This window comes from Athene noctua, chromosome 1 (genome assembly GCF_965140245.1).
Source record: "Athene noctua chromosome 1, bAthNoc1.hap1.1, whole genome shotgun sequence".
Taxonomy (NCBI): Eukaryota; Metazoa; Chordata; class Aves; order Strigiformes; family Strigidae; genus Athene; species Athene noctua.
Window position 1 is genome coordinate 261548550 of NC_134037.1, and position 17674 is coordinate 261566223.

A 17674-nucleotide genomic window follows, 5' to 3' on the forward strand; every position below is an offset into this window, starting at 1 on the left:
GCATGGGTTTGGAAGCAAGCAGCTACAGAGTTGGTGTGTTTTGGTGTGTGCTCTGGAGAGACGTAGCTTTGCTCCTACAAACGTGTCTGGGGCATGAAGGTTTGCTCCAGACCGGCTGTTCTGCCCTGGGACCCTCAGAGCAGCTTGGTCCCCGCTGTCTAGCATCACCACTCTTGAGCTAACGGGCTGCATGCAGGACCTCAATGCACTGGGCAAAATCTGGAGCCTGCAGGTGATTTGGGCCAGGATTTGAGAGTTTATAAAATCCACAAACAATCAAGTATTGGCATATACAAATATATAAATTATTGACAGTTTTACAAAAGGCACACTGCAAGCCATCTCAGTCCGACACCTGTACAAATCCCTGCCCCCCCCCCCCCCCCCCCTTCCCTCCCTTCCCCACCCCTTCTCCCCAGCTTTCATCACGAAACATAAGGCGCTGCTGCTACAGACCCATGGCTGTCGTGGCAACTGAGGACCTCTTTTTTGGTCAGCCCAATTTGTCGGTGGTACTGTCCTTCTTTGATGGTCTTAAGACATTGTATATTCTTCCCCAAGGTGATGCTTTTGATGGAAGGCAGGTACTTCAGCACTGTCTTTGGCAAGGATGACACACCGGTCCCAGAGAGGTTGAGCTCTTGTAGGGAGTCCAGACCAAAGATAACTTCAGCAGTCAGTGACTTCAGGTTGGGATTGCTGGATAAATCCAGGACTTGGAGGGCTGGTAGTTCCTTGAAGCTATAAGGAGATAACTCTCCAAAGCCACGCAGGCCACTGAGGGATAAATGAATCAAATCTTTCATCCCTGTGAAGTCTCCTTTCTTAATCTTGACTAGAGGATTCCCATCAAGATTTAAGTATCGGAGAGGAATCCCTTGAAGGTTTGGCACAGATGTGAGCCTGTTTCCGGAAAGATTTAAGTTCTGAATGTTGGGGATGCTCTTTTCACGGTGCCTCGTAATTGTGCTGAGCATATTATTGGATAGATCCACATTCAGGGGTTTTCCTTGACCTTTTGAAGCAAAAATGTCCACTGCTATATCCAAAAGCTTGTTATTGCTCAAATCTATGTCACCCAGAGGAGAACTGGAGAAACAGTCCTCTGGAAGGACTTCCAGAGAGTTATGACTCAGATCCAAGGACTCCAGGTACCGCAGCCTGGAGAAGGTTGTGGAGGAAATCTTGGCAATTTTATTGTAGCTCAGGTCGAGGCTCACCAAGGTGGTGTATCCAGGGCCAGTAAGCATTGATTCATTGATTGTTTCCAGTTTGTTTGATGACAGATCCAAGTAGGAGGTATCCAGAGGGATTGGGACAGGAACAATGTGTGAGCCTATTCCACTGCAGTCCACCTTGGTCAAGCTAAAGCTGTCAAATAGACCAAAGCTTTCCACTTCACAGTGGCAGCCGGGGAAGCAGGTTTTGGTGGTACCAAAACAGGGAAGGAGAAGCAGCAAACTGAACCAGCCTAGGAACTGCATTGTTGACCTGGAAAACAAGATGATAAGAAAATACATTTAATTACGGTAGAAATTACTTTACTGAAGATGCGTAACAGTTTAAGTCATGTGGTCTTCTCCTCTGTCTTTCTGAAGGATTAGATTAAGTATACCCTTAAACAGCATGGATGTCCGAAATGCTTTGTCTCTCATGTTGTGAACCCCACTGGGAAATTAATGAAGGAAAAAAAAAAAAAGGGTTAAGAGCCTTTGAAGATATACCCAAGTTAAGGCACATCTGGAAATTAGATTTAAGAACTGCAGGCTGCCTTAAAGTGAGATCTATGTGACACACACCCTTTTGACTGGACCACGTATGAGACTAAATAACAGCTCAAATACTGAGGGATTTTACACACTGAGGTATTTTACACACTGAGGCATTTTACACACAGAGATCTTCATGTCAGGGCATCCATGTGAGATTTGGGAGTGCTGGTTTCAAGACTCTGCACTGCCAGGTTGGAGAAGTCATTCAGGTTGTGTGCCCAGTGGGACCCTTAGGTGTCCAAAAACCTTATCAGGGATGGAAAAACCAAAGATTTGTTCAAATTTCCTGTAAGGGACAGAAACAGCAGCATCATCAGAACATCGTCCAGGATGAACAGCTTGTAGGGCCAGCTGCCTACTGCCCAAGCAGACAAGCATTCCTCCCTTGCTTAGACTTCAGATGCAAATTTAGACGTGTTTAGACCTACCTAAAAAGGATCATTGTTTTATGGCTAAAACCAACCCTCCTCAGGGTAGTGGCAGGCAGGACAGACAACGGCCACCTTAGCTCGATGTCTGCTTGAACAGAGGAACCAAGAACTGTTCAGTCTAACCCAGACTGCTGTGGTTGGCCCAGCCTCTTCCACAGGCACTTAGTGCAGAGAGCCAATTTGTTTCATACAGAGCCTCTGGGGAGTCTTTGCTAATTACATTAAGTATTATCTCTGATTAACAATACCAGCAAGGAAGTAGCTCTCTCCACCTCTCTGGTTTTGACCCTCCTCCAGCTGAGACATTTCTGTCCCTCCATCGTTGCAGCCAAGGGAGGAGGAGAGCTGATCTGCACCTCACTGCCTTTGCTGGACCTGTCTAGGCTGCATCCTTACAGCTCCTCCGCACAACTGCGCCCAACAGCAGCTGCGTGATTTCAAGAGCCAGACAAAAAAAGCTTTAGCTCTGCATCTCTGGAGAGGCTAAACTGGAGCGTGACAGCATTCTGCAGGTCTGCAGAGACAGGTCTGTCCTCGTTGGTTCCCACTGCAGTCATGGGTGATGGCTCCTTGTGTCTTACAGAGTCTCTGGGAGGCCGGCAACAAAAGCTCTCACCAAAGCAGGCAAGCAGCTCGATCAGCTCCGCTCTTTGGCAGAGGCTCATGTGCTGAGCACTCATTTAGTGGGTGAAAAAAAAAAAAATCCCCTTTAAATGTGTGTTCCATCCCCACCTCAGCCCCCCCCCAGTCTCTATTCTTACCTTTTCCCACCGCTGTTTAAAAGCACTTTATTGACTTCCTTGCAGGATCATCTTTCCCACACACCCTTTGATCTGGCTGAGGCGCCTTCCCCACAGCCCTTGCACCTTCCCAGGACCATTTCCTAGAAGTCCATGCTTCCTTTCATCTTCCCTCACCCACCCCTTGGCAGCAGTTTCTCTCCCTTTCCAGCATGGTCTTCCCAGCTCTGTGCTTTTTCCCAGGATCAGGGACTACTTGCCAATGTGCAAAAGAAGTGCAAAGGGGGAAAAGCATTGCAAAAATATTGTCCTGATCACTGATATGTCTTGTCTGGCGGTAACTCCCAGACCTCCTGCAAATAAAGAGCAGAGATTGGGACTCTGGCCAAAGTGCCTGCAACCAAAGCATTGCTAAAGGCCAGCACGCAATCCTCTGGGGTCCATTATTCTATAGAAACAACAGAAAATCAGTAAGATGAGCCCTAGTCCCGGCCCATCTCAACTGTTTCTTGAGAAAACACATGTGTGCAGAAGGGATGCAGGGGGTAGAACTCCTTTCTGCAGACACATTTCCAGATATCCCTTTCTTAATGACATAAGGCTGATCCCCTCTGGGTTTGTGCAGACAGAGCATAGCTTGCTCACTTCTGCAGTCCCTCCTAAACTAAATACTACATTTTTTTTTTTTTTCCATGAAGCTGCATTTGGAACACACTGAAATGTTTTATTACCAGGGGAAATGACAGCAGTGGGGATCTCTTTGGAAACTAAAAAAGCAAAAACTCAAATGTTAAATGTCTCACATACAGGAAAGTATCTGCATTCATGTCAGCTCAGTCTACTGGTGTTCATTCTCCCAAATCCCACTCAGTGGCTATTCCCACTTGATGTCTCAACAGGGAAAGCACCTCCTAACTTCTCCTTCAAAAGCCAAGATCAGTTCCTCATGTAATTCTCTTGGCTCCAGTGGGAGCTGGATCAGAACCCAGCAGGTCGAAAGACACATCAGTGTGAGACTCGGCTTTCTGAGCACTGCCAAGACCTTCATGGGCTCCTGCTGGGCCACCTGAAGAACAGCAAGATGGCAATCTCCAAAGTCCTAGCTGAAGTGGGAATGGACTTTTTAATAGGGACTGCAGCAATAGGACAAGGAGCGATGGTTTTAAACTAAAAGAGGGTAGACTTGGACTAGATATAAGGAAGACATTTTTTACAATGAGGTGGTGAACCACTGGCACAGGTTGCTCAGAGAGGTGGTAGATGCTCCATCCATGGAAACATTCAAGGTCAGGCTGGATGGGGCTCTGAGCAACCTGGTCTGGTTGAAGCTGTCCCTGCTCGTTGCAGGGAGGTTGGATTAGATGACCTTTAAATGTCCCTTCTGACCCAAACTGTTCTGTGATTCTACGGTTCTATGAACTGAGAGGACAATCAAAGCCAGTGCTGGTCTTCGATATGCGACTGCCCAAACTCCTTTTGACATGGGAATTCCCTTCCCAATCAGCCCCAAAAATTATCACCAGAAGTGGGCAGGTACAATGACTCCCACTGCAACCTCCATGGCTCCAGAGAGCAGCAACAGGAAAACATCACACAGCTGAAATGCAGTATGCAAAGCTCAGCTTAGGGATTTGCACAGCATCTATTGCCTCTTCCCTCCTCGCAGCACTGCCCCAAATTCTCCCTTCCCGGCTCTGCAATTGCTTTGCAGATGAGATGCAATCCATTACCACCAGTTAAAAACTCCCTTATGGAGCAGCACGAAGCGTTCACAGGCTAACAAGCCACTTGGACAATAGCTCTGATAAAGGATAGGATGAATAAAGGTACTGGTCATCTTCCAGTCCAAGAAAGAGACACCTGCATTGCCAGATAATCAGCGAAGATCTTAGTCGGGTACAGGCATGCTTCATCATCGCATGGAGCAATCGATAGCGCTCTTTGAAATGGGTAAAGAAACATGCCACAGGCATTTACAGTTCATCTGTATACAGCGTGCATTTGAAACCGCATCAAATTGCCTTTGGATCGCTGCCTACGAGCTGCTCTGTTGATAAAGGCAGGAAGCCAAGGTATCCCCTCATAAAAGGAAGATGAGTTTTTCTCCTGCTTCACTGGGGAGATTCACCGTGAGGAAACACCATGGGCCAGAAACCACCAGCCCCATCACCTGGGATGGTGAGGGAAAAAGTCACCCAGGAGAAAACAGTCTGCTCTCAGGCTGGTTCAGCCATGACCTCTTCTTTTCTATGGCTGTTGTGGTGTGGAGAGACCCCAGGGATAAATTTTTGGCCAACCGACAGCTCTTGTCTGGGAGGTTTGTTATACCCACTGATTTCAGCTGGAGCTGCTGGGGGTGCAGCATCATCCCCCGTGTTTCGGGTGCCCGGAGTGGCTTCAGGGCTCTGGTCTTTGCATCTTGCTCGTTCTTTCTGCACAGAAAATATCCTGAGACAACCCCAGGGAGATCCAGTGGTGGGTAATGGAGCCAGGGTAGGACCAAGCTCCCATCAGGGTACCAGCCTTCCTTCCCAAATCCCACATCTCTCCCCAAGCCTGCAGATGTCCAGACCCCTCTACCCTGCTCTGCTCATCTCTGGGACCGTCATGTGGCAGGACCCGGGCGGAAACCTCACACTGAGATTTCCCTGCCAAAGAACCTGTTAAAAAATCTGATTTAAAAAGCAGACTGCAGAGGAAACCTAGGTGTCAGCTGATGGTTGGGGAGGTGGGAGAGAGGAAAGACCTGCTACAGTGTGGCTGCAAATTCACTCTTCTCATTGCATTTTATTTCCTCCCTCTCCACTTCCTTAAAGACTTTTCTCACTAGTGTTCTTCAATCCACGGCTGAGACTTTGCCACCTCGTTCCTACTCAAGGGAGATATGCTAACACATCCTACCCTGGATGGCAGCCCATTGCTCAGGGACTGGTCCCCACCTCGTGGGAATGTGGAGATGAAGAGGATGCTACTTAGACTACCTCCAGTTGCCCTGGCAACCACCAAGCCAGAAATCCCTATAGCCAAAAATCAAGGACTAATTAAAAAAAAAAACCAAATATTTGAAAGTTAATTGTTTGATGGTCAGGAAATGCCCCCCCCCCCCCCCCCCCCCCCCCCGTTCATGCTGCACCCCTTGGCTTCCCTGAATGTGTGATTTAGAAAAGCACCAGCTGAAATGAAGCTGGGATTGGAGCCGAAGACCCAAAGTCACCCAGTGAAGCTTAAAGTAGATAAGAAAGAAGCACAGAAACCCCAGGTTTTCTCTACCGTGGTGTGAAGAGAAGGAAATTACTCCAGAAGGAGATGAAACCCACCTAAGACCAGACCCATTCTTGGAGATGCCCCATCTCCCCCTTGACCATGGTGGAGCGGGATGCCTGCTCTCCTTGGGCTGCTGCTTCCCAACCCATCCCTGGCTGCATCCTCCCAACCCAAATCCCAACCAGCAACCCTATGCACGCAGGATGAATCAACCCAGTTCACTCATCCAACAAAAAAAAACCCCTAATCCTCCTTTCTCCCCTTTGGTGGGTCAGTTTTCAAGCAAATTGAGCTGCCCAGCCGCAGGGTTACCAGCTCTGAGACATGAATGGGGAAAACAGGACCTGTCTTCTCAAGAGCAGCCCACCATCAGAGCAGATCAGGTACATCATGAATCCCCATGGGTCTAAGACGTAGCAAACCGTTCCTGGCAATTTCCAGGTTTCTTGCCAATGTAACGCTGGATTAATAACAAATATCGCACCCTTTAACGGAAAGAGGCAAAAAGGAAGGTCTGGACCCTGCCTATCCTAAATGGATTTGCTGTTCTAGCAAAGGATGCAGGGGTTGGATTAGCAACAATATTTCACTGGGAAGAAAATTTGGGGATTGTCTTCTGTTTCTTGCATCAGCCAAGTGAAAAAAAGTAAAGTCTTTACAGCAAGGCCCACAAGGCCCACTTGGCTGCATTCACTAATTGGGGGCAGGGGAAAGGGAACGCTATTGGAAAGTGAAACAAGCTGCATAGGTTATGATAGAGGCCATAAATCCTCCAGACTGGAAAAAAAAAAAAAAAAAAAGATAGTTGGCTCTTTCTCTCTTTAAATAGGAGGCTCTGAGAGGCAGCTGGGACGGCAGCTCCAGAGCACCAGGATGCTCCTGAGTTGCTTCTCCAACAACAAAATTGCTTCAGAGACCTTTCCCCCCCTTTGCTCCCATTAATTATTCTGTAAAATAAGAATAATTATCAAGTAAAATGCAGCACTAGCAACAGCTACACTTTTCCAGTGCAGACTCTCCCGGGCTGAGTCCAAGTGACGCCACAGATGCAATCGCAGCCCGGTCTCCAGATCCCATGTGCCAATGTGAGCAGACAGCAAAGCTGGTTCAAACCAGCCCACAACCAGAGACTATTAATCCCTTAACTCGCAGGCACACACCCCTCACATGATAAAGAAACTGCTGCTGACAAAGTTATTCTATTTTTTTTTTTTTTTTTTTTTGGTGTGAATCCATTGAAAGTAAAGGTCATCCAGGCTTTTGCTCTGCCTGCTTCAGACCGGTTCTTCCCTGCAGAAGGGGTCCCCACATTCATGCAGCAAAGAGCTGCGTTTACCCCCTCAATAAAGCTTATTAAACCAGTTAGTGCTTCCTCACAAAGGAGTTTTGGTGTAAATGGGAACAGGGCTGTCTGACCCACTTGTTATTTTTCGTTGCTTGTTGGTTTGGGGTACGCATTGTCCCGGTTTTATACTCGGTGTTCATAACTTTGTGGATTTAGGGAGAGGAGAGCTAATGAGAATCCAAGAAGTATTTGCTATTTAGGTTTGATCCCGCATTTGGGTTTGGAGGAGTTCAGTGGAATTACTCTAGATGTCAACAACAGCAGGATGAGAATTAGTCCCTTGGCTCTTCCAAATTTAGCTTGATTTCATGGAGCCCTCCATCAGAAGCCACTGAACAAGTCACTTTTGGGTGGTAAGTTATCACCCTCCACTTCACACTGGTAATTTTATCAGTGGGAAGTGCAAAGCTGCTCAGACAGCACAGCCATCCCCAGTTACTCATCGGGATATAAAGAAGGGGATGTGCAACCCTTCTCCTCACCCTATTTCCCCCACCAGTGCATGTAAGCACTGGGATGGGGGGATACTCAGCAACTGGGTTGGTGGCTTCAGCCCTTATGGCTCAATGTAAAGAGACACCAAGGGCCTGAACAGGAGCTCAAATCATCCTGCAGGTACCTGAACACTTTTTGCTCCGTCCTCCACTGAGGACAATCAGAAAGAGCACAGGAATGAGGAAACGAAGAAAAAAAAAAAAAAAATCAAAGATTTCTCTACGAATTCCTTTTTGCTTTAATGATTTCTAACACTGGATGTAAAAGCACCTCCTCTGCATTCAGTCAAGAGCCCCACCACCAAAGGGGGAGCTGTTAGTAAGTATTAACCCAGTGGGATCAGGGATCTACATTACCAGGCGATGGAAGAATAAAATACAGCAGGCACCAAACTGGGGATGGAAACAAAAAGTCGTCTCTCCTCCCTCAGTGCAGAGATGCGGTTGTATTTAAGGCAGACCAGGGTGGGCCATGTGATGGGGACGGATGGGCTCAGGATGGGATTTATCCTCTCTAAGCTGAGGGTCCCCAGAGGCATCACAGGAGGAAGCCAAGACAAGCAGACCTTGAGCTAATGGTTTATTTGCTCTGGGGAGTGCTCTGTCCCCATTCCAGTGATTTCAAGAGGGGACAAAAATGCCATAAACAAGAGATCAGATGCTGCTCCCCGATCTGGACAAGAACCCCATTGCTCTGCATTAAGTCTGTCTTTGCAAGACTCGAATCTCACCAAAACACATGGAATTTGGGTTGTGGACAGCTTTCTAGGCAAGAAAGGAAAAAAAAAAAAAACCAAACCAAGACACGGTTCCTCATTTTCCCAGATCTCAGTTATCTCCATTCACTTTTCTCGACTCTGGATACAGAGAAACCGCTGAGCCAAAACAGCAATGATGAACCAGCATCCCACCCATGCTGTCCATCCTTTGAGGAGATTTTCGTAGATATTACAGGGAATGGGACAGATAAGATTAGCAAGTGCAAAGCCAAATTCTTAAGCACCAGAAGCCTTTCACAACCCCAGAGCCAAAACCAAACAGCCCCTCAACCCACCACATGGGCTGCAGAGAAAACATATGGGATTGATCTGGAGGGAACCCAGCACCTCCAAACCCTACAGCCCCACACCATGGGTTTGTTTTCAAACATGTGACATCCCTTGCTCAGCTGAAACAGTTTCTGCTCTTTTTCTTTAAAGTAAAAACCCAATAAATATAATTTTTTTAGAAAAGAAACAGAGAGATCTATTAAAACAATCTTTGCTCCAACTGTTAATGTCACAAATCCCATCTGCTTTGCAAGAAGCCACAGCTAATTTATCATCCTAGAGTTTAAACAGCTAATAGTTTATTCCACTTGTGCAATCTCCCCCCTCCAGCATCCCTCATCACCTCCAAGGAGGAAATCAAGGCGCAGTGCGGTGTATTTTGGGCTCTGACAAAAGGAAACCTGTACAGGCAGGTCTGCCAGCCCATACAGTGAGTTCCAGCTGATTTACATCCATGGCTGAAATAGGGACAATTTCTGATGCCCCAAGAGCTGCACACCTTAAAAAGCCACATCTTGGAAGCAAACGGCAGCCCAACTCCTGGGAATTTTGCCTTGAGTGGGAAAAAGTCGGTGCTACCTCAAGCATGGGCAAATTAGGAATTAAATCACTGTGGCACCAGGGTTTTGCACAAAAATCCCCCTTCCCTGCTCAGCCCAGGAAGCTTTCAGGTTAATAGCAGTTTTATTGGGGTGGGAGAAATAGTCTCCCGTGGCTTTTGAAAGCAATTTTTCTCACCAGCCTCACACCGAGCTGTGCTTGTGCTCGGAGGAGGCGTTCCCGAAAGGAAATGAAGTTTGCCAAGCCTCTGGAGCTGTGCGGGCAGGGGAAGGCAAGGAGCAGCGTGGCACCTCCCAGCAACACGGGGGGGCTTGCCGGGAGCAGATGGGACACAAGCATCCCAGCCCTGCTATTGCCTCCTGGCTATGCCAGCAGCAGGACCGCTCAAACTGGGAGCATCAGCAGCTGCGCACTGGTTCCCAGCAGCCCGGGATGCACAGGCTCAAACAAGGTGCCCGCAAGGGATGTAGGAGCTCAGGGCTTTCTTCTGCTCCAGCATCACCCTGGGGGTGACCACCCCAAATGCTTTTACCCCCAACTACCCCTGCTTCCCATCCTCCACCCTCTGCTTTTTAACCGTGAACGTTTCCAAGAACAAGACGTCTCGCTATCCCGGCGCTCGCTGAGCGCAAGAGACCTCATCTCAGCCGGGAACACAAATATTTTCTTAACCGCCTCAAACTCAGCCCAGATAGGATCTTTATCATAAACCCAGCCACACTCCCAGAACCGGAGGTCTCTGTTGCAGAGGAGTTATTCTGGCACAAACGGGAGGACAGACCAGCCTGTCAGGATGGCACTTCACAGGAAACGGCGAGGTTTACACCGAGTTTTACACCAGCCCTAATGCATTTTGCTGCAGAGGGACATGGTGAAGCTACCAACAGATCCCCCTGCCCCATCACCTCCGATGCCCAGGGGCTCACTGTGGTGGAGGGAGTGAGGCCGCAGGTTTTATCCAAATCACAGCAGTAACATTGGGAGGATTAAACCTTCCTTCCTTGGGGGCTGCATCCCTTTTTGCAAAAGATCAATTTAAAAATGATGGATCACAGCTTCATCTGCACATGCTTGCACATGCTTCCCCCTCCTCTCTGACCATTCCTGGCGTCAGAAAGTCAACAAGCTGATGTGATTTTTTTAAGGATAAAGCTGAGGCAGGGCCTTACATCTTAGCTGGTCAATTATTGAAAGCTAAAACTATCCTAGCAAGCTGCTTCTATAGCCTCAGCCCTTGACTATGCCCTCCCATACCTGACCCCCAACCCCAGCAGGTTCCTGTGCCAGCTCCTGCTATGACCATACATTTTTGTAGCCCTCTGGCTCCCAGAGACGTGATATAATTCAAGAGGAATGCACTCAGGGACGAACACCACACACCAGGCCAGCAAAAAACATTAAGAGGTGCAGCACAGGGAGAGGAAACTTCCTACCCAGGATGGATGCTTCTTGGTTTCAACTGTTAATAGAGCTGCTTGGCCATATCATCGTGCCCAGCTGGGAAAAGCCACGTGCCGTGCATGTCCCTGGGATGGCACACACACCGCATCCCACCCCAGGAGAGGGCAGGATGCCAGGACCCACCAGCGGCTGTCTGGTCCGTGAGGGAAAAGCACAGTGCCTGTGCTTGTACCCCACATTCCCCATGTAGTTCGTTCGCAACCGCCCCGGTGGGCTGGCCTGAGCTGCAGAAGGACTGTGCTGCATGGATGGGTTCCCCTGGAGAGGATGAGCTGGGCAGGGGGAAGGAAGGGAGAGCAAGGATGGTGCTGGGGGAAGGTGATACATCCCAGGGTGATGCTTCTTCCCTCCCAGGTGAGATACGGCCCACTGGGAGCGAATAGCTCATAGCAGCCCCATCATCCTGCATCTCTAAGGGCTTTCCAGGTCTTTCTCCTTGAAGCAGAGGTGACTGCAAATCAGCTGTCCAAACTCTGCCTCCAACAGCGTGCCTTGGTCACTGTGCTCTGCCCAGCTCCAGCAAGCAGAGGCAGCTGGCACCAGCCGAAATCATGCAAAAAGCAGAGGGGAAAGAAATTCGCCCCAGTGGGACTCCAGCTGGGCAACGCCTCCAGCCCTGGCAGAAGGGTTTTCAGAGGACCCCATGCGGGTTTAGCTCTCTGAAAGGCAGCAGCTCCCAACCTCCCCTTTTCCTAAGAGCCCTGTGGAGCCGCTGGCTTCAATAACGGAGGGCAAAGAGAGGAGGCAACATTAGGCTGGGTGCCCCTCGGCACTGCCCCAGCTGGCCCAGGGCTTCTTTGTGGGCTTTTTATTTATTTTTGTGGTTGGGTATTTTTTTTTTTTTTCATGCACAATAATCTCCAGGCCTCTTTGCCGCCTGTGGCTCTCAGCGTGCAGCTGCAGACCCTCCACCGAGGAGATAATAAATACAATCCTGGCCGTTATTGTTGCAAACAGCACAGCTGGAGGCTCCTGTCTCGTTCTCCTCTCAGCTTTTCTCAACACCACCACTCCCCCCCCCCCCAATAATTCTTGCAACGTGACGCTGCGAACAATGAACGCCAGTGAAACTGCTCGGTAGAGCATCAGCTGGGACTTCAGGAGCTGCCCCCACCCCAGCGAAGCGCGCCAGACATTCGCTACGCCCAGCGGGTCTCCTACAAGATTTGGGAAGGGAGGATTTGGGGAGGGGGTCTGAGTAAAGCTGACAAAGGGTTTAGCAGCAGGGCATTGTCCTCACCACGGTTCCCAGCCCAGATGATGCTTCACTGCCCCAGTGATGTGGTGTTGTGGCATCTCCTTAGCTCTTTGCCTCCCCTCCCTGGCCCAGAATCCTCTAGTCCCTCTTGGCTGGTGCAGGATCTTGGAGAGAAGGGTCATCTAAAGTGGGTTGGGAGAGCCACATCCCCAGCAGGATCCACTTCTCTCCCCTGATTTTGCCACTAGTTGCCATTCACGTGCCTCAGTTTCCCTCGTGATGCCTTAAGGTTGACTAACCCCAGGACCGAGAGGCGTTCGTCCCTGAGTGGGGATGGGGGGTCTCACCCTCAGGTTCAAATCCCACCAGTTTAACTGGGAACGGAGCACAAGCCAAGACATCCCAGTGTCACCCCATGGAGAAGCCCCCTGCCAACACCACCACTGCCACAACCGGTCCAGACAAATGCTAACACTGTCCTCATGTCCAGCTCCTGTCTTGCCTGGACACTCTAGAGACACCAGCCCTGCTTTGCTCTCTGCAAAATGGGCAGCCAGGGTGAGGGACAGGGAAGGGGACACGTGGGGAGGTGGTTGCGGTGGAGAAGTATCTAAGTGCCTCTCCAGTCAGCATCTGTGGACTCTGAAGTGTGGTTGCAGTCTCGGTGGCTGCCAACAACAGGCCTGCCTGCCCCGGGACCTCTGCCCACCCATGCTGCTCGCCTCCCCTGGCTCCATCCTGTCCCCATCCCCGTCCCCTTGTTTTCGGCACAGCTCTGTGGCACTTCTGCCACGCCATGGAGATGCCGTGAGTCACCCAGGGTGCACACAACCGTTCTCCTTTACCATTTAACCCTGTCTTAAACCACCTCCTAACTCTAGTTTGATCTGATTTCACTGACCAGCAGAGTAAGACTTCCCAAATTACAGCATCCTCACGTGTGTCCTCTGTATGGGTTATACGGTGCTGGCCCCTTGCACCCTGTTCCTTCCCCCAAAGCCAGAGGAGGTCACGCTGCACCATGTTATGAACACAAGAGATAGGGACATCACCATGGGGCATTTGGGGACAGTCCAGAAGTGCATGATACTGGCCAGGTTCAGTTACCCTATGATCCTGTAATCCTTTGAGCTGGAGATCTCTTGCAAGAGACTGCAATGGGTAGATACAAGGGCTGCACCTTGGGTGGGAACCGAGCCTTTGCACCAGGAATAAAGGGCTTTGGAGGAAGGGTCTCCTCCACCCTGCTGTGTGAAAGAGCCTTGCCATGTCTCCTGCTAAAGACATCTCATTCTCTAGGATGGGAAAAAAATGGGTGACTCTGGGGTCAGGGTCTTTGGATTTGTCCTGCCCTACTCGGAGAGCTCTGTGCACATTTGTCACTTCAGACATGATGGGGGTGAGGAATCACATCTGGTTTGACCCATCTGCCACAGCAGAGCTTTGCCTTTAAGTCTCACTTTTTCCTGATGAGGGTTATCTTATTCAAAGTTAAAAAAAAATAAAATAAAAATCCTTATTTCTCTCTCCACCCTGGATTTGAGCTGCTGGGCACGAACCAGGAGAAAGGAGTCAGCATCATAGATACAAGGACAGCAAAAAAGAAGCAGGAGGGGGAAAAGGGGAAGGAAAAGAAAACCCACAGATGCCAGCACTCAGATATTACACACAGCACATGGCCCTCTGCTCAGCTACAGCAAAGATAAAGTGCTTTTTTCCAGTTTGCCACTGCTCCAACAGGCAGATTTCCAGCCTGGTTAATGCAACTCAGGAATGTCCCGTGCTAAGGCAGCCAGGTTGGTTTAATCTCTTGAAAGCGTCTGCAAGCCAGAGGGGAGGCCAGGGTGATTCTCAGAGCACGTATTTCCTTCCCCTCCCTGCTCCACATCTTAAATAGTCCAAGGGAGAATGATGAAAACTCCCAGGAAATTTAAAAAAATAAAAATAAAAATAAAAATTGCAATACAAATGAAAATTTCAAGGCTTCCTTGTAATGAATGACTGAGCCGTTCATACGTTCCCCTTGATAGGTCCAGGTGCCAAGTTTTAAGACAAGAAACAGCTTGCTCAAGCCAGCCTTTATCTCTTCCCAGCCCTCAACATCATCACGGCATTCGGAAGTTTCTTTTGATAGCCTGCCAGGCGGCCAGCACTGCGGCTACCGCGCACGGCCCGGGGTGCCGGGGGTCAGAAGGGCTGCCGGACAAGGATGCCTTGTCTTATCCCACCCTCCAGCCTCTGCTTCTCCCCAACAACCAGCTGACAAGTGAGGAGGAGGAGGAGGAGGGAGAAGAGACCAAAAGAGCAGAAAAAAAAAAGCAGTTAGGGATGGAGGGAAAACTCTAAACCTCCGGAAGATGGTGGCTCACCTTTTTTTCCCAGCTCTGTCTCGCACCGGGGTGGCAGACGCTGCTGTTCACTGGGGGCTGGGGGAGCACAAGATGCTTTTTTCTGTATCAAAAAAAAAAAAAAAAGCAAACCAACTTTTTCATGTTTTTTGTTTCGCGGCTCTCCCAATTTTCTCCCACCCATTCCATGCTGTTTTATTCCTTACACTCAACCTTAAAGAACAGGGGTGCAGGAGACCCTCACCCCGACCCTGCAGCCTTCCCTGCCAGCCCATCTCGCTGTCAAAAATTAATGTCCCCTGGGATGTCCGTCACGTCCTCGTTCCCTCTGAGCGTTTTGTAATTGCTCCCCACTGCCTCTGCCAGCAGCTGCTCAAATTCATTCACAAACCAGCAGCGTCTCCCCGCAGCACACCCGCTCCAGGATGCTGCAAGGGAAAACCTGCCCGGGCGCTGCCACCCAACCTCCTGCCTACCCCGGTCCAGAGCGTCACTCACCCACCAGCTCCGGAGAGGAGACGGATCAGGGCCTCACCGGGCCATTTATAGCCCACATGTGAGCAAACACCTCCCAGGACGGGGACTGGCTCCCGTGGGTCGTGAAGGGACACGAGCCATGCCCCGTGCCAACACGACGGCAGACACTAACCCACTTTGCCTGGTGCAGCGCCTGGCCGCTGGCGGCGAGCAGCCGGCCAAGTTTAGACAGCAAATTCTCCCAGGGACATACCAGGGCTCCCTTCGGTCCTTTCAGCATCTAAGACATCCAGCGTGCTCCTTATTCCCGGAGAGATCGGCGAGGCGTTGGCCTTTCCACAGCGCCTCTTCTCCCGATCTCCGCTCTGTTCTCTACGGCTGCAATAAAACCCCGCGCGCTGCCAGGCGAGCTTTGGAGCCGCGATCAATGCAATATTTCAGCTCAACGCCAGCGATCGGCACTGGCTGCTCTCTGCAGAGCAATGGCACAGTGTCCACCCAGACAAGTTTCCTACTGTAACTTCAGTGAATGCGGTTATTCAGGCTAACGGCAGCTGATTTATCATGGCAGATCTCGACTCGGGAGACTGGAGGCTCTTTGCCCGGCTGCCGCGATGAAACGCCGTGAGCTCGGCAACGGCTCGCCGTGCTCTCCTTGTTACACCCCTGCTCGAATGCCTTCGTTGCCACCGAATTACGTTAGCTAACCGTGATGGGGAGCGTCGGTTAACGGAGGCGATGCCACTTCCCTACGACACAAGCCACCAGCTCCATCCTCGCCGCTCCCCTCCCAGAGCCTTCCCAAATCCCAAAGTAGAGGAGTAAAGTTGACGGACCCTTTTGTTTCCAGAGAGCTGGCACGTGTTGTGGTTTACTGGGCTAATAAATCTGCCGTGGTCTGCGCCTTTTAATGACTGCAGCATTAATAACAAGTTTCCATGGAGCTGCTTAAAAGTTTACAGGGTGTGTGCGTTATCAGGGGAACCCCGTGCTTTCTGACCTCCTGCTTCAAAAGTCACAACCAGCAGCTTTATTTTATTTTATTTCTTGCAAGAAGAGAACAAATAAATCCTAGTCTGCTTCCTCTCCCTTCCCCCCCCCCCCTCCCCAAACACACCTTCCCCTCCAGCTTAATCCACTTACAGGCATGGGAAATTCCCAGGCAAGGAGCTTTGCTCTGCCTTTATCTCTGAAACCCGGGGGAGGGGACCCCCCCTCTGCACCTTCCAGCCTCTTCACCCCATCCAGCCGACCGCTTCTAAGCTTTACACCCCCACTTCTCCTTTCTCCCCTTACCTTGGGTGAGCTGCGAGCTTCCCAGCACCAAAACCCGACCAAAAAGCTTTTTTTTTTTTTTTTTCCTCTCCGACCGCCGCGCTGGGAGGGGAGGGCTGGGGAAAGGGAGTGCGGAGGGGGGGGGGGGAGGAGGGGAGACAGGGAGCCCTGTGTGAAATCAAAGCCCCGAAACCGGGCAGGGGAGGCGGTGCGGAGCCTCCAGCTGCTGCTCGGATTACTTTGCAGCCGTGGCAATCCTAAAGCACTCCACAAACCACCATTGCACCGGGGGGAGGAAAAGGGAAGAGATCCCGGCTGGAGACTCTTCATGTGTGTCCCCCCCCATCTCGGCTGGAGCCCTCCGGGGCGAGGAAGCCGGACTGGGGGCTCCTGCTCACCCGCTACACCCCAAAATTCCTCCCTTTGGGAAAGGGCAGAGGTGGGGGAAAAGTAGTTTACCTCCACCCCAGACGTCCGTCTTTTCACCCCCCTCCCCACCCGGGGTGTTTTGAAGCCGATAACCCCCCCCGCCCTATCCCGCTCCGCCGGCTGCTGAGCCCCAACGCGAGGCAAACTCATCACATCCAAAAAGTTTCCCCACTCGGAGGTTGCGGGGAGAGGGGGGGAGCTCCCCAGCAGACACCCCCAGGGCATCCCCAGCTCCCCGGGGAGGCACCAGGGAAGGCTCAGCTCACCCCTATACACCGAGCACTAACCCCCCACCAAAAAAAAAAAAAAAAAAAAAAAAGAGAATTGGGGGTGATGGGGGGCGGGGGTGTGCAATACGTCGGCGGTTGCCTGCGAGCCCGGGGAGGGGATGGGGGCGGCTGGGGGGGACTCACCGGGGCCGGGGTCGGTTCCCACGGCGAGGAGCGGGGAGCCGGCAGCAGCAAGGCTTGGGGCCGGGTGTCCCCTTCTTCCCTCCTCCTTCTCCCTCCTCCTCCTCCTCCTCCTCCTCCTCCTTCTCGTCCAAGGCGTGCAGCTGGCTGGGCAAACGGGCTGCCCCCTTCCTCGCAGGAGGAGGGAGCTCAACAGATGGCTGCACACAAGGGAACATCTGGGAGGAGGAGGAGGAGAAGGAGGAGGAGGAGGAAGGAGGCAGGACTTGTGCTCGGCTGTGCCACTCCTGAGCTGGCAGACCCCCCCCTTACGGGGAAAAAAGGGAGGGGGGTGTCAAGCCGGCTTTGCACACACCCCCCCCCCCCTCCCTGCTGCTCTCTTTCCCCCCTGGGTAAAATCCCTTGTTGTCCCTTTGCTTT

General features: G+C 50.9%; 1 protein-coding gene across 5 annotated transcripts; it reads right to left on the reverse strand.

The window, feature by feature from the left end:
- Positions 1–419: 419 nt before the first annotated feature.
- Positions 420–17413, reverse strand: TSKU (tsukushi, small leucine rich proteoglycan). 5 transcript variants are annotated; one of them, XM_074933039.1, is made up of 4 exons: positions 17258–17272; positions 15394–15518; positions 14685–14766; positions 420–1491 (listed from the first exon to the last, which is right to left on the reverse strand). In XM_074933039.1, exon 4 carries the CDS (start codon positions 1482–1484, stop codon positions 426–428), a length of 1059 nt encoding a protein of 352 aa, XP_074789140.1. In that variant the 5' UTR covers positions 1485–1491; positions 14685–14766; positions 15394–15518; positions 17258–17272; the 3' UTR covers positions 420–425. The 5 variants fall into 5 exon arrangements, with proteins under 5 accessions (XP_074789140.1, XP_074789122.1, XP_074789160.1 ...); XM_074933021.1 differs by lacking the exon at positions 15394–15518 and having other exon boundaries at positions 17258–17413; XM_074933059.1 differs by lacking the exons at positions 15394–15518; positions 17258–17272 and adding an exon at positions 16437–16456.
- Positions 17414–17674: the final 261 nt, after the last annotated feature.